The sequence below is a fragment of the Pseudophryne corroboree genome, chromosome 12, assembly GCF_028390025.1.
Source record: "Pseudophryne corroboree isolate aPseCor3 chromosome 12, aPseCor3.hap2, whole genome shotgun sequence".
NCBI lineage: Eukaryota > Metazoa > Chordata > Amphibia > Anura > Myobatrachidae > Pseudophryne > Pseudophryne corroboree.
The window spans coordinates 56,192,915-56,215,373 of record NC_086455.1 but is presented as its reverse complement, the minus strand read 5'-3'; the positions used below and the strand labels follow the sequence as shown (position 1 = coordinate 56,215,373).

General features: G+C 47.5%; 1 protein-coding gene across 2 annotated transcripts in view; it reads left to right on the top strand.

Moving 5' to 3' along the window:
• MDGA2 (MAM domain containing glycosylphosphatidylinositol anchor 2) overlaps nt 1–22,459 on the top strand; it is a 1,135,272-nt gene that overhangs the window by 851,163 nt on the left and 261,650 nt on the right. For both annotated transcript variants that reach the window (XM_063947538.1, XM_063947537.1), the window contains exon 8: nt 10,533–10,826. In XM_063947538.1, the coding sequence (XP_063803608.1) occupies nt 10,533–10,826 (294 nt within the window). The remainder of the gene's footprint in view (nt 1–10,532; nt 10,827–22,459) is intronic.

Here is a 22,459-nt window from a genome sequence, read left to right as displayed (position 1 = left end):
ATGCTTTAAGGCTTCTCGCATTATTAAAAAAAGATGCTTAGGAAGGCACACATTGAATTTCAAGCAAATAAATGTCAATGACGGGGATTTAGAAATTGTAAATGAATATGTCAATATCTTTATCGTTTAAATAACTACCAATACAGCCTGTTTACTTTTAAAAAGTGTACAGATGTACGTATGAAAATTCCGGTAACGTCACGTTTTGTTATATTGGAATTGTGATATCTCATATCGGTATTGATAATTAGATCTACAAGCAAAAGGTCTAAAGTCGATAGGTCGACCCCTCAAGGTCAACATGGAAAAGGTCGACACGGTCAAAAGGTCGACCGGGTCATTAGGTCAACACAAAAAAGGTAGACAGTGTTAAAGGTCAACATAGTCAAAAGGTCATTACCTAAAAAGGTTGACATGACAAAAGGTTGACACAAAAAAAAAGGTTGATACAACATTTTTAAGTTTTTTTGGTGCTGTTTTCACCATCACAGCATATGGCACACCAATTAGTGTACCGCACCCCCTCGCATGGCACATTTCACTCACCATGCTTTGGGCAAGGTGCTTATTTCCAAACGTAGTCTGCGTGGATAGTAAAGTATCAAAAAGTTGATTTAAATGCTAAAAAACCAACAAAAATAGCTATGTCAAACATATGCAACGACCATTTGAGCATGTCGACCTTTTGTACCTGTTGTCCTTTTACATGTCAACCTATTGATCATGTTGACCTTATGACCATTAGCGGTCAACCTAATGACTGTCGACTTTTTTATTGTTGACCTATAGTCCGGATGCGTTGGGTATGGTATGCCGGCAGCCGGGATCCCGGTGGACAGCATACTGATGCCGGGATCCCGGCCGCCAGAATGCCGGCAGGGGGGCGAGTGCATGCTTGGTGGCTCACTGCACTCGCCACAGGTTCTATTCCCACTCTATAGGTGTCATCAGTGTTGGACTGGGGCATGTAGGGCCCACTGGGGGAATGCAGTGGTAGGGGCCCATGTTTAGGGGTGTGGCCAATCCACAGAGGGGGTGTGGCCAGTCCACAGAGGGGGTGTGGCCTGCCACCTCATTGATTTGACTAACCATTAGAGAGTGCATTGTCTGGGCCCCTTCATAAATATTTACAGTAGATTCAGCTGCTGCATGCATGATAATGTACCAGATTAATAGCAGATTAATTATAGCAATGCACTGTAGAAAATACACCATAGTACAGTATAAGGTAACATATGTATGATGTATAATTCATGTGCACAGTCTGGAATCTGATCCTTAGAGCAGGAGGTGGGCCCCCAGGCAGTGGGGTTCACCGCTGGTTTCCCCTGTACCCCTGTGGGCCAGTGCAAGCCTGGGTGTCATGGACACCCACGAGTGGGAATAGCCTCTGTTAGCCGGGATTCCGGCTTTCTGCATTGTCAGGGATCGAGATTTCAGAGTCCGTATCTTGACCGCCGGGATCCCGACTACCGGCAATCTAACCGCATCCCGTCTGGATACCTTCTGATATATTCAGACTATGTCAACATTCTGGTGTCAACATTCTCAATGTCGACATCTTGACTATATACCGATCATTTCATAGCATTCATAATACAATGCTAACAGCAACATTTGTTTTTTAAAGAGACAGAAGAGCAGATGTACTAAGCTTTGGAGAGAGATCAGCTAGTCTTTGCCAATTTTTAAAATTGTAACATGTCAGTGAGGAGCTGATTGGCTGGTATCTCTCTCCACTTTATCACTCTCCAAGTCTTAGTACATCTCTCCCAGAGACCGTTAAAAAAAATAAAAAGTATGCTAAATGCTGCGTGTCACGTACTTGAGAACATAAAGTAATATCATGCTGTAAAATATGAATTGCAGGAACAGATATCAAAATAAATTCTGTATGACAGTGATTGGGTAATAGTTGTCAGACTCCTCATATTTTATGAATTATTACAATACTGCAATTACTGCCACTTAGATTATAGGTCAGTCCCACCATTTTCTCCATCATAGTAAATGAAGTGGCTCACCTCAACACCTTGCTCTTTTCTTCATTCTTCTTCTTCACCTTTAGTTTCCATTGATAATTATTTCATATACAAATGCAGGGAAAGTGGGAGAATGGCAGAATCTGCTTCAAATTACTTTTCATAAAGAAACCTATATTCACTTTGTCATTGTAAAGTAATACAGGTTGAGTATCCCTTATCCAAAATGCTTGGGACCAGAAGTATTTTGGATATCGGATTTTTCCGTATTTTGGAATAATTGCATACCATAATGAGATATCATGGTGATGGGACCCAAGTCTAAGCACAGAATGCATTTATGTTACATATACACATTATACACACAGCCTGAAGGTCATTTTAGCCAATATTTTTTATAACTTTGTGCATTAAACAAAGTGTGTCTACATTCACACAATTCATTTATGTTTCATATACACCTTATACACACAGCCTGAAGGTCATTTAATACAATATTTTTAATAACTTTGTGTATTAAACAAAGTTTGTTACATTGAGCCATCAGAAAACAAAGGTTTCACTATCTCAGTCTCACTCAAAAAAGTCCGTATTTCGGAATATTCTGTATTTCGGAATATTTGGATATGGGATACTCAACCTGTACCTAAAAGAAGACATTTGCAGTTTGAAACCATAAAGAAATATATTTGATAATTATATACCCAATAATGCCTCAGTGTAGGATTTGTTTAATATGGATCTTTCCATTAAAATTCTTTAAAGGGGGTATCCACTATCAGCCGTCCACCCTTCACCATTTACTATTATTAATTTAAAAATGAAATAAATTTAAAAATCAGTTTTATTTTTAAATGTGTGAAGAATTACCAAAGCCTTTAGATATTGAAAAAAGAAAAAAAGTGCTCATCAGTTCTATTCACATGTATCTGCTCATTATCACCATATCCACACTCTAAGGGGCAGATTCAGTCAGTAGTCAGCAGAGTCGGGCGGTCTGTTCCTGCAGGTAAAGCACCTGGAGCCAGGGACATCAACAGCTCTGCTGAGCCCTGGTACTGATAGGGGCATGGCCAATGGGGGAGCGCCAGTGGCAGAACCTGTGGGTGGTCGGGCGGTATCGCTCCCCTTCATCACACAGGGAGAAAGGACAGACTGCTGCTGCAGCTACCTGTCTCTCCAGCACACAGCAGCGTGTGCCATGTGCTGGGCTGGGGAGAGAGGCTGCTGCAGCTACCTGTCTCTCCAGCACACAGCAGCGTGTGCCATGTGCTGGGCTGGGGAGAGAGGCTGCTGCAGCTACCTGTCCCTCCAGCACACAGCAGCGTGTGCCATGTGCTGGGCTGGGGAGAGAGGCTGCTGCAGCTACCTGTCCCTCCAGCACACAGCAGCGTGTGCCATGTGCTGGGCTGGGGAGAGAGGCTGCTGCAGCTACCTGTCCCTCCAGCACACAGCAGCGTGTGCCATGTGCTGGGCTGGGGAGAGAGGCTGCTGCAGCTACCTGTCTCTCCAGCACACAGCAGCGTGTGCCATGTGCTGGGCTGGGGAGAGAGGCTGCTGCAGCTACCTGTCCCTCCAGCACACAGCAGCGTGTGCCATGTGCTGGGCTGGGGAGAGAGGCTGCTGCAGCTACCTGTCTCTCCAGCACACAGCAGCGTGTGCCATGTGCTGGGCTGGGGAGAGAGGCTGCTGCAGCTACCTGTCCCTCCAGCACACAGCAGCGTGTGCCATGTGCTGGGCTGGGGAGAGAGGCTGCTGCAGCTACCTGTCCCTCCAGCACACAGCAGCGTGTGCCATGTGCTGGGCTGGGGAGAGAGGCTGCTGCAGCTACCTGTCTCTCCAGCACACAGCAGCGTGTGCCATGTGCTGGGCTGGGGAGAGAGGCTGCTGCAGCTACCTGTCCCTCCAGCACACAGCAGCGTGTGCCATGTGCTGGGCTGGGGAGAGAGGCTGCTGCAGCTACCTGTCTCTCCAGCACACAGCAGCGTGTGCCATGTGCTGGGCTGGGGAGAGAGGCTGCTGCAGCTACCTGTCCCTCCAGCACACAGCAGCGTGTGCCATGTGCTGGGCTGGGGAGAGAGGCTGCTGCAGCTACCTGTCCCTCCAGCACACAGCAGCGTGTGCCATGTGCTGGGCTGGGGAGAGAGGCTGCTGCAGCTACCTGTCTCTCCAGCACACAGCAGCGTGTGCCATGTGCTGGGCTGGGGAGAGAGGCTGCTGCAGCTACCTGTCCCTCCAGCACACAGCAGCGTGTGCCATGTGCTGGGCTGGGGAGAGAGGCTGCTGCAGCTACCTGTCCCTCCAGCACACAGCAGCGTGTGCCATGTGCTGGGCTGGGGAGAGAGGCTGCTGCAGCTACCTGTCCCTCCAGCACACAGCAGCGTGTGCCATGTGCTGGGCTGGGGAGAGAGGCTGCTGCAGCTACCTGTCTCTCCAGCACACAGCAGCGTGTGCCATGTGCTGGGCTGGGGAGAGAGGCTGCTGCAGCTACCTGTCCCTCCAGCACACAGCAGCGTGTGCCATGTGCTGGGCTGGGGAGAGAGGCTGCTGCAGCTACCTGTCTCTCCAGCACACAGCAGCGTGTGCCATGTGCTGGGCTGGGGAGAGAGGCTGCTGCAGCTACCTGTCCCTCCAGCACACAGCAGCGTGTGCCATGTGCTGGGCTGGGGAGAGAGGCTGCTGCAGCTACCTGTCCCTCCAGCACACAGCAGCGTGTGCCATGTGCTGGGCTGGGGAGAGAGGCTGCTGCAGCTACCTGTCCCTCCAGCACACAGCAGCGTGTGCCATGTGCTGGGCTGGGGAGAGAGGCTGCTGCAGCTACCTGTCCCTCCAGCACACAGCAGCGTGTGCCATGTGCTGGGCTGGGGAGAGAGGCTGCTGCAGCTACCTGTCTCTCCAGCACACAGCAGCGTGTGCCATGTGCTGGGCTGGGGAGAGAGGCTGCTGCAGCTACCTGTCTCTCCAGCACACAGCAGCGTGTGCCATGTGCTGGGCTGGGGAGAGAGGCTGCTGCAGCTACCTGTCCCTCCAGCACACAGCAGCGTGTGCCATGTGCTGGGCTGGGGAGAGAGGCTGCTGCAGCTACCTGTCCCTCCAGCACACAGCAGCGTGTGCCATGTGCTGGGCTGGGGAGAGAGGCTGCTGCAGCTACCTGTCCCTCCAGCACACAGCAGCGTGTGCCATGTGCTGGGCTGGGGAGAGAGGCTGCTGCAGCTACCTGTCCCTCCAGCACACAGCAGCGTGTGCCATGTGCTGGGCTGGGGAGAGAGGCTGCTGCAGCTACCTGTCCCTCCAGCACACAGCAGCGTGTGCCATGTGCTGGGCTGGGGAGAGAGGCTGCTGCAGCTACCTGTCCCTCCAGCACACAGCAGCGTGTGCCATGTGCTGGGCTGGGGAGAGAGGCTGCTGCAGCTACCTGTCCCTCCAGCACACAGCAGCGTGTGCCATGTGCTGGGCTGGGGAGAGAGGCTGCTGCAGCTACCTGTCCCTCCAGCACACAGCAGCGTGTGCCATGTGCTGGGCTGGGGAGAGAGGCTGCTGCAGCTACCTGTCCCTCCAGCACACAGCAGCGTGTGCCATGTGCTGGGCTGGGGAGAGAGGCTGCTGCAGCAGCTATCAGTCCTCTCTCCCTGCCAGACATGCAGCGGTCAGCAATGGGAAGAGGGAGGACAGTGGGACCCAGTCCCCTGCTGGGCCCCTCCAATGGGCCTGGGCTCAGGTAAAGAGAACGCCTCGCACCCCTTCCCCCTATTACCCCCCCCCCCCCCGCCTCTCCACTGAATCAGCTCCTAACAATGCAGGCACATGCAAATCCACTATTTAAATAGCAGGGAGGCATTTGAAATGCCGGCTGAAATGTCGGCTGTCGGGATCCTGGCTCAGTATACCGGCGCTGAAATCCCGACAGCTGGCATACCGACAACTATTCTCCCTTTTGGGGGGTCCATGACCCCCGTGGAGGGAGAATAAATAGCGCCGCCACTGTGCCTGCAGCGTGGCGAGTGCTGCAAGCCTGCAAGAGGCTTTTATTTGCTTGCCCCGCTGCCGGCATGCCGACGGTCGGGATTCCGGCGCCGGTATGCTGGGCACCTGGATCCCAACAGCCGGCTTAACGTACTACACCTATATAGCAATACCCTCACCATGTGTACATGATTAAGGCAAACAGTTCTTCTGAAATAATAATAATAATAATAATAATAATAATAATAGTTATAGTTATAGTTATTATTATTATATTTAACAGAAAAAAATGCTTAGAATTTTCTTTCGCATCATTGTACTCTATTAATGTGTATTTTATTCCAGAGGTTCTCAAACACGGTCCTCAAGGCACCCCAACGGTCCAGGTTTTAGGTATACCCATGCAGGGCCATTTCTAGTCAATTTGGCTCCCAGTGCGAGATTTAAAAATGCCCCCCCCCCCCTTCACATAAACAAAAATGTCCCCCCCCCCCCCATATACGTCTAGAAAAGAAAAAGTATGCGCGCGCCCTCCCGGCAAAGGGGCGTGGTCTCGCTAAAATGGGCGTGACCTCATGAAAATGGGGGTGGCCTCATCTGATCTCATCATCACGGCCACCACAGGGAAAAAAAATCCCCATTTTACACAGTACGGCAGGCACGTGTCCCCATTTTACACATTGCAGCAGGCACGTGTCCCCATTTTACACATTGCGGCTGGCATGTGCCCCCATTTTACACATTGCGGCAGGCAAGAGTCCCCATTTTACACAGTACGGCAGGCAAGAGTCCCCATTTTACACATTGCAGCAGGCAAGAGTCCCCATTTTACACAGTACGGCAGGCAAGAGTCCCCATTTTACAATTTACGGCAGGCACGTGTCCTTATTTTACACATTGCGGCAGGCACGTGTCCCCATTTTACACAAAATGGGCGTGGCCTCATTAAAATGGGGGTGGCCTCATCTGATCTCATCATCACGGCCACCACAGGGGAAAAAAATCCCCATTTTACACAGTACGGCAGGCACGTGTCCCCATTTTACACATTGCAGCAGGCACGTGTCCCCATTTTACACATTGCGGCAGGCACGTTCCCCCATTTTACACATTGCGGCAGGCAAGAGTCCCCATTTTACACAGTACGGCAGGCAAGAGTCCCCATTTTACACATTGCAGCAGGCAAGAGTCCCCATTTTACACAGTACGGCAGGCAAGAGTCCCCATTTTACAAAGTACGGCAGGCACGTGTCCTTATTTTACACATTGCGGCAGGCACGTGTCCCCATTTTACACATTGCGGCAGGCACGTGTCCCCATTTTACACAGTACGGCAGGCACGTGTCCCCATTTTACACAGTACGACAGGCAAGAGTCTCCATATTACACAGTACAGCAGGCAAGTGTCTCCTTTTTACACAGTACAGCAGACAAGTGTCCCCATTCTATACAGTGTGGCAGGCAAGTGTCAAGTGGGGGGGGGGGGGTAGGAAGGTAGAGGGAGGGGGGAGAGATATACAACTTACATATCAAGAGGCTCTTCCCGCTCCTTCCTCGCGCCGGCCGCCGGCACCTCCTCTTTTCAGCTTGGCTCACCCTCCTCTTCCCGGGTACTCCTGCTCAGAGGGACGGAGTTTCGCTGAATGACGTGGTTGCGTCGTGACATCACGACGCAACCGCATCATTCCACGAAACTCCGCCCCCCGAGCAGGAGTATTTGGGAAGAGGTAGGAGGGGGTACTCAGGGACCCGCAAAGTGCCGCGGCGGGTGCCCCGTGCTGTTGCACAGCTCGCCCGCCGCAAGAAACGGCACTGGTAGTGCATTCCAAACATATTATCCTTCTACCCTGGAATAAAAAATAAACAAAAAATTCCAAGCAGCAGAAATGGCTGCATATATCAAACAACCCCACACTCCCACCCCTTAAATAAAATAAGGTGACACTACAGGCTCCCTTGCACAACACCCTTTAATTTAAAAAAATAAAAAGGAAGGAGGGAGGGGGATGACATTGAAATGGCACCATTTAAAAATAAGATGAATCATAGGATGTAGGCTATAGATGGGAGCCTGCAATTTCGCGCCCCCCCCCCCCCACAAAAGAGAGGGGGGGGGGGGTAATTGCAGGCTCCCACCCATAGCCTACATTTACCTATATCCAGAAAATTGCCACAGCAAGCCAGCAGTCTGATTGTGACTGAGAGACTGCTGGCTGCAGAAAAGTCAGTGTGCAGTCCGGTCGGTGGGTCACTGACTGTGTGAGTGCTGCGGCCTGTCCGTCACTCACAGCCCCTAACACCGCCACAGCCCGCGGCCCGTGATGCAGCCTTCGAAAACCTGCCTGCCTCCAGCTACAGTGAGTGATAGAATCCTCCACAGGGCCGCCGTTTCTCGTCATCCACTCCGCTTCGCTCCGTCAGCTGCCCGAGCCGCTCTGATCCTAACTTAAGTGACACACTTGTCACTTATAAAATGGCGCCCACCCGCTCCTCTGTGGCGTCTAACATTTTACAGTCAAACCCTGGCGTGTGACGTCATGGCGCCAATACGTCATGGCGCAAACGCGTCAGAATGCATAACTCCGCCAAGTGAGCGGAGTAAAATGGAGGAACAGGGAGAGACAGGAGTGTGAAGGCAGCAGCTGCCAGCAGGATCCGCGGCGGGCGCCCCGTGCAAATGCACAGCTCGCGCGCCTGTAAAAACGGCCCTGTATCCATGACTCACATGGTGCTAATTAGGTCAACTTAAGTTAATACCTGGTCCGTTGGGGTGTCTTGAGGACCGTGTTTGAGAACCTTTGCTCTATTCTATAACATAATGTGGGATAGGTAAACCTTCTAAAGAGGACAATCTGATTGGTTGCTCTGGTCAACTTCTCTACCTGTCCTCTTTAGGGGGTTTGATAAATCTCCCCCTATATGCTATTTTTGTGTAACCTCTGTCGGTTCTTTTGCTAATGACTAAGGACTCAGCATTGGAGCTAATGCAGGGTGAATACTAGATTCTGTGGTGATTCTAAAGGTGCCCATACACTACACAACCTGTAAATGATGATTTTTCGTTAACGATTTCCATTAAACTCCCCCAGCAGCTCCCAGGCAGTCCTGGGCAAACAATATAGTACAATACACATAAGATATATCTTAAGATCTGAAAGTGGCTACATCCAGGAGCATGCTGTCATTGACAATAGCTTCAGATTTTCCCTGCAGCAGGGAAGAAAAGAGCTCCGACCAGCGGGGCCGCGCATCGTGATCGTTATTGTCCATAGACGCTGAACAATGTACACTTTTGTGAATGATTTGTAGTTCCGATCCATCAGAAATGGCCAAATCGCTTATATCATCGTCTAGTGTATGGGCACCTAGTGTATGGGCAACTTTAGATGGTTCCACTCTGCACATACTCAGGAAGCACACGTACAGTATGAGGCTTTATAGACCTGCACACAATTTGAACATATCAAACCTTATAACTGTAGAGGCAGAAACGGGAAGGGAAGGGGCATTAACATGGGGGCATGTAAACCATCAAGATGGAACATATATGCCAGTCAAGAGGCACAAATATTGCAGCTATTATACAGCAGGTACAAACAATCACTGATGATGGTGACTTTTAGTAAACCAGTTACATATGCTGCTGATGTGGAAAAGGACATGTCTTTGGTTTATGTGCTGACATACACTATGGCCCTCATTCCGAGTTGATCGGTCGCAAGGCGAATTTAGCAGAGTTACACACGCTAAGCCGCCGCCTACTGGGAGTGAATCTTAGCATCTTAAAATTGCGACCGATGTATTCGCAATATTGCGATCACAAACTACTTAGCAGTTTTAGAGTAGCTCCAGACTTACTCTGCCTGTGCGATCAGTTCAGTGCTTGTCGTTCCTGGTTTGACGTCACAAACACACCCAGCGTTCGCCCAACCACTCCCCCGTTTCTCCGGCCACTCCTGCGTTTTTTCCGGAAACGGTAGCGTTTTCAGCCACACGCCCATAAAACGCTGTGTTTCCGCCCAGTAACACCCATTTCCTGTCAATCACATTACGATCGCCGGAGCGATGAAAAAGCCGTGAGTAAAAATACTTTCTTCATAGCAAAGATACTTGGCGCAGTCGCAGTGCGAATATTGCGCATGCGCACTAAGCGGAATTTCACTGCGATGCGATGAAAAATACCGAGCGAACGACTCGGAATGAGGGCCTATATTTCTGTGCACTTTTCTTTTTGAGTCATTTATGCCCATTTTACTACTTACTCACTTTGCGTCAGTTCCTATATGTGCAATTAATTTTTTTTCTATTGAATGAGCCTCGCAGATAAAATAAATGGGAAATAATCTTCTATAAGAAGAATAAAAATAAGAAATAAACATTTTTTTAAAGAATTTACGAGATACAAAAAAAAAAGATGTTTTTACATCATAAACCAATACTTCTATTCATGTAGGGTGCAAAAATGTACAACTATAGTATAGTTTTCTAGACTATAAATAATAAAACTGACTGCATTGCTTTTGTGTACTATTTTGGATGTTTTGCATTTAGTAACAGAGATATATATATATTTTTTTTACATTGTAGTTCCACCAAACCTCACTGTTCCAAAAGGCAAGTCTCCGATGGTCACCAGGGAAGGAGACACCATAGAACTGCAGTGTCAAGTATCTGGAAAACCCAAACCCATTATAATGTGGTCCAGAGCCGATAAAGAGGTGCCAATGCCGGACGGATCAATGCAGATGGAGAGTTATGACGGAATATTGCGGATTGTAAACGTGTCCAGAGAGATGACAGGAACCTACAGGTGCCAAACAAGTCAATACAATGGATTTAACGTCAAGCCAAGAGAAGCTCTGGTTCAGCTGATCGTGCAATGTGAGTACAAAGGGTCATGACCATTCATTTTTTTCATTATGTTTACATTGTTGTAAAACGAAATCCTGTCAATGTAACATCTCCGAGTAGAAAAGATTGATATGCTGCGGACATAAATTGGGAGAGATTCCCCCCCATCTCCACCCCCAAGAAAAATGCAGAGAATGCTGAACTGTGAGTCACACCGTAGAAGATAGTATAAGAAATGTGCTTGTATTTGGAAACAGTAAACCATTGTTGTGCTGATCTGACGTACCGTATATTCTGGATTTAAAGCAACTTTACATGATTGTATGGGCATGTTGGCGCAAGTGTTACTTTTACTGCCTCACTGTACTGTTCACAATTCGGTTCCAACCAATGCCTCATCTGTGCGAAGTTTGTATGTTCTCCAGGGTTGGTTGTGGGTGTTCTGCTTTTCTCCCACAAGCCAACTACATACACAGAGGTTGATTGGTACCTGACATAGTTAACTCTAGTGTTTATGAAGGGTGGATTGGGATGGAAAACCAGCCCGGGAAATTTATGGAAGCAGCCTTATGGGGGTGCGGTCTGATGAGGATGCGAGGATCACTCCTCATAGGACCTGACTGTCTGCAGTTGCAGCCTTCCTTGCATCTTTTGCTGCAGTTGTGTCTGAGACCAGGGGAAGATTGGGAACTAAAAGTGGCCCTGTAAAATTTTGTAGAAGTGGCCGGACATGGGCAGCACAAGAGGTTTAACATACCGTGTAGCCCTGGCAGCATCACTGGATAGCAGAGCTGCTGTACTGCAGAGATGGAATAACAGAATGAACGGGGACAATGCAGTGTACTGAGTGCGGTGGTCTGTCTGTCATGTGGGGGGAGGGGCCACATGGCAAAACCATACTTCTCAACTTCTGTCATAGGAAAAGAGGGACAGTAACGCGCGCACCCAAAAATTGGGGGCGTAACATCACGGCAAGGGGGCATGGCCTCTTGGTAAGGGGGCGTAACCTTGTGTCAAGCGCCACCATTTTTATCACTATAGGACGTGGACAGTGCTCAGTGAGCTGCTGGCCACGGCCCCTGTCCATCTCTATCGGGGAATAAATGCTGTGCACATGAGCACAGCATTTGTTCATCGCTGCTCTGCTCAGAGCAGCGAGTGACAGGGGGGATCTCCCAACTGTCTCCTCCATCGCGGGACGCTGTGACCAGCAGACGGGACAGACCGTGATAATGGGACTGTCCCAACAAAATTGGACAGTTGGGAGGTAAGCAACACCCAAAACAGGCCCCACAGACACGTTGGCCTATCAGGAATCTTCCAATCCGCCCCTGTATTTATGTGTATGTCCATGTGATAGTTCATATAAATTGTAAGTTCTTCTGGGGCAGGGACTGATGTGACTTGCTAAATATATATATGTTCATTGGCCCTCATTCTGAGTTGTTCGCTCGCTAGCTGCTTTTAGCAGCATTGCACACGCTAAGCCGCCGCCTACTGGGAGTGAATCTTAGCTTTGCAGAATTGCGAACGAAAGATTAGCAGAATTGCGAATAGAATTGCGAATAGAAATTTCTTTGCAGTTTCCGAGTAGCTCGAGACTTACTCTGCCACTGCGATCAGTTCAGTCAGTTTCGTTCCTGGTTTGACGTCACAAACACACCCAGCGTTCGCCCAGACACTCCCCCGTTTCTCCAGACACTCCCGCGTTTTTCCCAGAAACAGCAGCGTTTTTTCACACACACCCATAAAACGGTCAGTTTCCGCCCAGAAACACCCACTTCCTGTCAATCACACACCGATCAGCAGAACGATGAAAAATCTTCGTAAAGCCATGAGTAAAATACCAAACTTTTGTGCTAATTTACTTGGCGCAGGCGCACTGCGAACATTGCGCATGCGCAGTTTGCGACTTATCGCACCGATGCGAAGAAAAAGAACGAGCGACCAACTCGGAATGAGGGCCATTGTCAATTCAGCCAATATACTAGCAATACGCTGCTTTAAAATCATTTTTTTTATGTCGGACTGAGATGGTCAAAAAGGGGGCCAAAACCCGTCGGTTTTGGCCCCATTTTCGACATAAGCACGTGGATCAGCAGCTATTCCGCCGATCCACGTGCTTTTCGACAAGTCGAATTCATCGACTCGTCGAAAATTTTTGGATATATTGAATAGGTCGAATCATGATTCGACCTTAAAAAGTCGAAAACTGCCGTCTTTTCGACAGACAGCAGCTTTCTACTTCAATTGAATATACCCCTATGTCTCTGATTCCCCAACTACCCAATAATGCATTACTAAATAGATATTTTGCTGCTTGACACATGCACTGATGATTACTGTTATTATCCTTTATTTATAAAGCACCAACATGATAGCATTGTATATTGCAGGATCATGACACAAATTGCATAGTTACATGAAACAGAAAGTAAGGCTGGCCATGCCCAATTGAGCTTACACTTTAATCAGTGTCACACATCTACAGGCCGGTTCCCCGTTCTGGCAATGTCGATCCAATGCACCAAATGGCAGACTCCGGTGATCAGCAATCCATCTTGGAACTGGCAAAATACTGTACAGCTTGTTGCCAATCACAGACTTACCAATTCCAATCATTTTGCATTGTAATTGACATATCGAGGATTTCCATCATGTTAGATTTTGCTGATGACCCGACTCAGTTATGAGGAAAACAGGACATTGACCAAATTAATCACAGATGTATGGACCCCATTAAATGTGTGAGCATAAGGTAGTGGAATAACAATTGCAGCTGATAGGGGAAACAGCAGCATTATTAACTCCAATAATAAAGCAGTATGGATGGTGTAATGGTTAGCATTACTGCCTCACAGCACTGAGGTCATGGGTTCGATACCCACCATGGCCCTAACTGTGTGGAGTTTGTATATTCTCCCCATGCTTGCGTGGGTTTCCTCCCACACTCCAAATATGTACTGGTAGGTTAATTGGCTCCCAACAAAACTAACCCTAGTGTGAATGTGTCTGCGTGTACATGTGTTAGGGAATATAGATTGTAAGCTTCACTGGTGCAGGGACTGATGTGAATGGCCAAATATTCTCTGTAAAGCGCTGCATAATATGTGTGCGCTATATAAATAACTGGTAATAAATAATAATAAATATTTAAAGTCGTCATTGGCATTTCTGTGCAGCTATTCAAGGGGTGGTCTTCAGGTTGCAGTGTAAAAATAAAGCAGCCAGTATTTACCCTGCATAGAAACAAAATAACCCACCCAAATCTAACTCTCTCTGCAAATGTTATATCTGCCCCACCTGCTGTGCACATGGGCCCTCATTCCGAGTTGTTCGCTCGCAAGCTGCTTTTAGCAGCATTGCACACGCTAAGCCGCCGCCCTCTGGGAGTGTATCTTAGCATAGCAGAATTGCGAACGAAAGATTCTCAAAATTGCGATTAGAAATTTCTTAGCAGTTTCTGAGTAGCTCGACACTTACTCTGCCACTGCGATCAGTTCAGTCAGTTTCGTTCCTGGTTTGATGTAACAAACACACCCAGCGTTCGCCCAGACACTCCCCCGTTTCTCCAGCCACTCCCGCGTTTTTCCCAGAAACTGCAGCGTTTTTTCACACACACCCATAAAACGGTCAGTTTCCGCCCAGAAACACCCACTTCCTGTCAATCACACTCCGATCACCAGAACGAAGAAAATTCCTCGTAATGCCGTGAGTAAAATACCTAACTGTTGAGTAAAATAACTAAGCGCATGCGCAGTAAGCGACTAATCGCAAAATAGAGAAAATTGGCAACGAGCGAACAACTCAGAATGAGGGCCATGGTTTTGCCCAATTGCTAACAAACTTGCTGCTGCGATCAACTCAGAATTACTCCCCATGTGCACTGCAGAGGGGACAGATATACCATTTGCAGAGAGATTTAGATTTGGGTGGGGTGTATTCAATCTGAAATCTAAATTGCAGTGTAAAAATAAAGCAGCCAGTATTTACCCTGCACAGAATCAATATAACGCACCAAAATCTCAATCTCTCTGCTCATGTTACAGCTACCTCACCTGCAGTGCAGCATGGTTTTGCCCAGTTGCTTGCTTTTTTTGCTGTACTTACAAACATGAATCAGGTATGTTAGGTAGATTAGACTTAGGTCGACAGTGTCTAGGTCGGCCACTAGTTAAACTACTAGGTCAACAGTAAGCAGGTCAACAGTAAGTAGGTCGACATGGTTTATAGGTCGACAGGGACTCTAGGTCGACATGAGAAAAGGTAAAAATGAGTTTATTTACTTTTTTTGGTGTTGTTTTCTCTGTACAATGACCAAGAACTCCAATTAGTGCACCGTGTCTCCTCGCATGGCTCTCTTCGCTCACCATGCTTCAGGCAAGGTTACCATTCCCAATTGTGGTCCACGTGGATCGTAAAGTATGAAAAAGTAAACTAAAAGAAAAATATGTGAAAAATTGTTTCATTTTGACCTAGAACATGTCGACTTTGAGTCCCGGTCAAACTAGAAACCATGTGGGCCTACTTACTGTCGACCAATAGTGGTCGACCTAGACAGTGTCAACCTACTTACTGTCGACCTAAAGACCGGATCCCTTTAGAAAGGGTGAACAAAAATGTTCCCCATTTAGGTAGCAATGCAGTTTTAGGTGAACAGCTTGTCTGCAGCACTAAGGGTTGAGACTGAGTGCTACAAAATTGGTCAAATAAATTAAACATTAATAAATATTAGTGCTGATGTTCTAAGTTCCACTGTAGTTAGTAAGATAGAAATGGAACTATGGGGCTTATTCCTCATCACTTATTGGTACGTTACACATGTGAAACCACATATTTCCGCAAATTTTCTGAAACGAGCCATTTATCATTTGGGTTCCGGTAGGGCCGCGTGATATCAGCAAACTTCAAAAACTTTTAAGTCGTATGGCATTTGTTCTCAGAGCCCTGTTCCTTCTTATGGGTTGAAACACGGACAGACTGGGGTGCGGCGCATGTCACAGGGGGTGTAGACACTGCTTACGGCGACACACCACAAGTCAGGGAGGTCTGGACCCATGGCACGTCTCCATTTTTCTTACAAGCACATCCGAGTAGAGGAATTGCGCGTGATCTCAGGTCTCACTAGTGCAGAAGACGACGATGGGGGTGGTAAGTTACGCTGCTGCTAAAGTAGCAGTGTTACTGATTATGGGGACATCTGCTTTCCGAAGCAGCTGTCCCCGCACTGGAGCAATGCTAAATTGCTCCAGGGAACAGAATAAGAGATTGAAAATTAGTTTGGCCACCTTAGGCAGAACAGCGGCACACATTTTTAGCAGCAGAACGGTTAGAAAAGTCCACATTTTGTTTTCTAGTTTTCCGGGAGGTAAGAAATAATAAGGACTACTGTATATAGTAAGGTTGAATAAAAAAAATGAGGCTGTTTAAGGTGAAAGCAATGTGTAGGATACAATTTGTACACTGTATTTTAATCCTGAGGAAAAAGAATCCAGCTCTTACTATTCTGCTCTGTTATGGTTTTAGCCACTTATCTCTTCAGAATCCAGCTCACGTTGGAGATATAATGAAAAGCTCATGCTGATGTACTGGAATTGTTTTTCTGTACTTTCAGATATATTGTGATGTTCTGTGTTTTGTTTGTGTCTGGCCAACCTGTGATAGCGGGCTGACTTACAGCAATGTACATGATATGTTTCTATATGAAGCATACTTTTTTCTCTGTTATGATTATAGGTTGCAATCGCTTACAGTATTTTGCTGGAAATATTTAGTTAGGCATATGGACATACTGTATTTTCTATACCGACACCGGAATCCCGACACCAGCTGAAATACCGTCCGTCAGAGTCTCGACCGTCAGCTGGCTCCCCCACTTGGGTGGTGGTCCACGCCACCACACGAGAGGGAATAGAACCCTGTTGCGACCGAAGTGTGGTGGGTGGCGCGAACCCTCAGACAGATCGCCTTTGAATAAACCTTTCTTAATCCAGTCTAAAAAGTTACTTATCATTAGTTTTGAGCAAAGCAGGAAAGTGACTTTGTACCCTGGTAAAACCATGCAGCACTGCAGGTGGGGCAGATGTAACGCATGCAGAGAGATTTAATCTGGAAGGAATGTCTCTAATGTCTCAGAAGCAGCCAGTATTTACCCTGCATGCAGAAGCAGCCATTATTTACACAGGGCCGGTTCTAGACCTTGTGGCGCCCAGAGCAAATGTTTCCTTTGGCACCCCTCCCTATTGAAAACAAGGATAGTGCACGTCAGAGGCGCTTGCCAAAAATAAAGGGGCACATCCACAGAATAGTATCAATTTACACTACACCGTACAGTAGTGTCCGTCAGTCATAGTATACCACACAGTAGTGTCCGTCAGTCACATTACACCACACAGTAGTACCCCTTATACACGTTATGCCATGTTAGAGCCCCTTACATGCATTACACCGCAGTAGAGCAGAGCCCCTTATACACATTTCACCAGGTAGAGCCCCTTTTATACATGTTACTCCAGGTAGAGCCCTTTACACACATTACACCAGGTAGACCCCCTTACAGACATTATGCCAGGTACAGATGGAGCCACGCTAGTCGTGGCTCCATCTGTGACTAGGCACACCTAGTAACTGTGAGTGTCTCCGTCTTCACTTGAATGGAGTGCGTCTCCACCCGGGCGGCGCGCATGCCCAGACAGAGATGCTTACAATGGGAAGCGGCTCTGAGCACTCCCAACGTAAACAGGCGGACGGATCGCCTAGTCACGTCCGGAGTGCATGTGTGCACCTTAGCCAGTAAAGATAACAGAGGTTCCATCTGTATAGCTCCTTTTACACTTTGCACCATGTAGAGCATCTTACATATGTTATGCCAGTTAGAGTCCCTTACACACATTGCACCAGGTAGAGCCTCTTACATACATTGCACCAGGTAGAGACCCTTATACTTGTTGCGCCAGGTAGAGCCTCTTATACACTTTGCACTAGATAGAGTCCCTTATACACGTTGAGCCAGGTAGAGCCCCTTATACATGTTACACCAGCTAGAGACCCTTATACACATTGCCAAAGGTAGAGCCACCTATACAGGTTTCGCCAGTTAGAGCCTCTTATACACTTTACGCCAGGTTTACCCCCTTATACACACTGCGCCAGGTTGACCCCCTCATACATGCTGCACCAGGTTGATCCCCATATACACGTTGAGCCAGGTAGAGCCCCTTATACATGTTATGCCAGGTGAAGCCCCTTATACATTTTGCACCAGCTAAAGCCACTTATACACTTTACACCAGGTAGAGCCCTTTATAGCTATTACACTGGGTAGAGCCCCTTAAATACTCTATATCAGATAGAGCCCCTTATGCACAATGCACCAGGTAGAGCCTCTTATACAGGTTGCACCAGGTAGAGCCTCTCTATATATATAGAGAGTGAGTGTGTGTGTCCCATCACTCACCAGCCACCAGCTCTCTGTCCTGGGTCCGGCCACAGCAGCATACCTCCCAACTGTCCCTCTCTCACCCACTGCAGAGCAGCAGAACAGACTATTCACTGGGAGAGAGGGACAGGGGGCATGCTAGCAGCTCACAGAGTGCTTGGCATGCCCCCCACAGCGGCGACAATGGGGGCGGGCCCGTGTTCCCAGCACTTCCCACGAGGTCATGCCCCCTACCCAAGAGGCCATGTCTCCTAATTTTGAGTAACGGGAAGTGGTCACGGGAGCCAAGGCGGCCAGCGTGGTTTGGGCTGCAGGTGGGCAAGGGGTGATTGCAGCCGAAGTCTTCCAAATATGGTCAGCAACTTAAAAAAGCTGCTTACATACATTAGTTTGGAGTGGTTAAATCTACAAGAATGGACTCCATTTTCTTTTAACTAATACACATTTTCACAAGGAGACTCTTTGGTAGCATTTGTTTCGATTATAATATATATTAAAACTAGATATGTGCAATTCAGTTCTCTAGAAATCTGAACCCACCAAAATTTAGTGGATCCGAACCGAAACAAATCTCGGTCTGGCTCTCCAGAGAAGACCCGAACCGAACCAAGTCCTGGTTTGTATCTTCCCGTGGTTCGAAATTTGGACTTTAAATCCAAATAATGGGTTTTGAATTGGGCTTGGATTGCAAAACTAACATAATTATACAGTAGCTGTTTTTATCTTTTTTTTTTTTTATCTCGATCCAAAACCAGGGCGGCTATTTTGGTGAAACCATAACCCTCCGACGAACTAGCAAAAATGGGCCTGCACACATCTCTAATTATAACTCAAGTATTATATATTAGAAAAATACTTTGCAACCTAACAATATACAAAAATAAGGATAATGGTATACAAGGTAGCGACTTTTGCTTAGTATCATTTGGTGTGTCTCTTCACATTTCATAGATTTGTATGAGAACCACAGCTCTTGGAGATACATTTTTTTGTTTTTGGTCCTGTGCTGCTGCTGGATCATCCTATAGCTTAAATATCACAATCAATTAAATAGAGTTACTGTAATATGTGTGCCAGCAGTTGTCTGTGCTTTATTCATGTGGAATCTATGGGGTTTATTTACTAAGATTCGTAATTTCCGAAAAAAGGTCAAAGTTCAATCACGAATGACATCGACAGTGTAAAACTGCAACTTTTTGAATGGATTACGACTAATTTACTAAGCTGTCGCATTCGTGTTTTTCTTTGCTTCCGATGTCGATGTCATTCGTGTTTTTTTACCTAATTTAACGGCAGTGATTAGCAAAACACTGCCGTTTTTTTTTACAATCAATCTCGGCCGGATTTGTGTGATCCGTGCTGGGGTTTTTTTTTTTTTTTTTTTAAAGTAAACAATGTAATTTTTGAAAAAAAAATGCGTGGGGTCCCCCCTCCTAAGCATAACCAGCCTCGGGCTCTTTGAGCCGATCCTGGTTGCAGAAATATGTGGAAAAAAATGACAGGGGTTCCCCCATATTTAAGCAACCAGCATCGGGCTCTGCGCCTGGTCCTGGTCCCAAAAATACGGGGGACAAAAAGAGTAGGGGTCCCCCGTATTTTTAAAACCAGCACCGGGCTCCACTAGCTGGACAGATAATGCCACAGCCGGGGGTCACTTTTATATAGTGCCTTGCGGCCGTGGCATCAAAAATCCAACTAGTCACCCCTGGCCGGGGTACTCTGGGGGAGTGGGGACCCCCTCAATCAAGGGGTCCCCCCCCCAGCCACCCAAGGGCCAGGGGTGAAGCCCGAGGCTGTCCCCCCCCATCCAATGGGCTGCGGATGGGAGGGCTGATAGCCTTTGTTGTAAAATAAAATATATTGTTTTTAGTAGCAGTACTACAAGTCCCAGCAAGCCTCCCCCGCATGCTGGTACTTGGAGAACCACAAGTACCAGCATGCGGCGGAAAAACTGGCCCGCTGGTACCTGTAGTACTATTACTAAAAAAATACCCAAAAAAACACAAGACACACACACCGTGAAAGTATAATTTTATTAAATACATACACACATACATACATACTTACCTTAAGTTCCCACGCAGGTCGGTCCTCTTCTCCAGTAGAATCCAAGGGGTACCTGTTGAAAAAATTATACTCACGAGATCCAGTGGTCCAGGCTCCTCGGCAAATCCAGGGTTAATCCACGTACTTGAATAAAATAAAAAAAACGCTGTCACGACCACGAACTGAAAGGTGACCCATGTTTGCACATGGGTCACCTTGCCCCGAATGCCAGAAACCCACTTTGCCTTCTGGCTAAGTGGGTTTCTTCAGCCAATCAGGGAGTGCCACGTTGTAGCACTCTCCTGATCGGCTGTGTGCTCCTGTACTGAGTGACAGGCGGCACACGGCAGTGTTACAATGTAGCGCCTATGCGCTACATTGTAACCAATGATGGGAGCTTTCTGCCCTGCGGTTGACCTAAAGTGACGTCACCGCTGAGCAGAAAGTTCCCATCATTGGTTACAATGTAGCGCATAGGCGCTACATTGTAACACTGCCGTGTGCTGCCTGTCAGTGAGGACAGGACCACACAGCTGATCAGGAGAGTGCTACAACGTGGCACTCCCTGATTGGCTGAAGAAACCCACTTAGCCAGAAGGCAAAGTGGGTTTCTGGCATTCGGGGCAAGGTGACCCATGTGCAAACATGGGTCACCTTTCAGTTCGTGGTCGTGACAGCGTTTTTTTATTTTATTCAAGTACGTGGATTAACCCTGGATTTGCCGAGGAGCCTGGACCACTGGATCTCGTGAGTATAATTTTTTCAACAGGTACCCCTTGGATTCTACTGGACAAGAGGACCGACCTGCGTGGGAACTTAAGGTAAGTATGTATGTATGTGTGTATGTAATAAAATTATACTTTCACGGTGTGTGTGTCTTGTGTTTTTTTGGGTATTTTTTTAGTAATAGTACTACAGGTACCAGCGGGCCAGTTTTTCCGCCGCATGCTGGTACTTGTGGTTCTCCAAGTACCAGCATGCGGGGGAGGCTTGCTGGGACTTGTAGTACTGCTACTAAAAACAATATCTTTTATTTTTCAACAAAGGCTATCAGCCCTCCCATCCGCAGCCCATTGGATGGGGGGGGACAGCCTCGGGCTTCACCCCTGGCCCTTGGGTGGCTGGGGGGGGGGACCCCTTGATTGAAGGGGTCCTCACTCCCCCAGGGTACCCCGGCCAGGGGTGACTAGTTGGATTTTTGATGCCACGGCCGCAGGGCGCAGTATAAAAGTGACCCCCGGCTGTGGCATTATCTGTCCAGCTAGTGGAGCCCGGTGCTGGTTTTAAAAATACGGGGGACCCCTACTCTTTTTGTCCCCCGTATTTTTGGGACCAGGACCAGGCGCAGAGCCCGATGCTGGTTGCTTAAATATGGGGGAACCCCTGTCATTTTTTTCCCCATATTTCTGCAACCAGGATCGGCTCAAAGAGCCCGAGGCTGGTTATGCTTAGGAGGGGGGACCCCACGCAATTTTTTTTAACAACAAAAAACACTTTCCCACCCCTTCCCATTGATATACATGCACGGATCTCATGGATCCCTGCATGCATCTCAAATCACGAATAAAAAAAGCAGGTCTGTTTTTTTTTAGGACTTTTTTGCGAATTGTAATTTTTCACGGCAGTGTTTTGTGTTTTTTTGCTTAGTAAATGACCGAGATTCGTATCTAAACAGGCGTAATTTGACCGATGGTGTATTCATTCGTAATTTTTTACCTGAACTAGCAAAAAATTACGAATGCCCTCATCACTGCCGTGATTAGTGTTTAGTAAATGACCGAGATTGACCGAGATGACACTTTGATGAAAAAACGGCATCTCGGTCAAAATCGGGAGCTTAGTAAATATACCCCTATGGATGATGATACATTGTACGGTACCTCCATAAGAGTCTTGCAGAGCATTAAGGGATCAGCTAGTCTTGTATCACTAGGGGTCAGCTTCAGACACTCTAGGGCTGATACAATTCTTGACAATGTGCTGCAGGAAATCACCGCAATGCCTGACTGCGTATATCACCATTGAGTACAGTAGGCAAACATTGCTACTTTTCCTTTTAAACTCTAATGGGTGCATATTCAATTCAGCAAAGATAAATATTCCACAACCATCCCAGTGGGATCCGGTCAGGATCCCGGCGTTCGGACATTCCATTCCAGGGGCACTGTGGAACCCATCA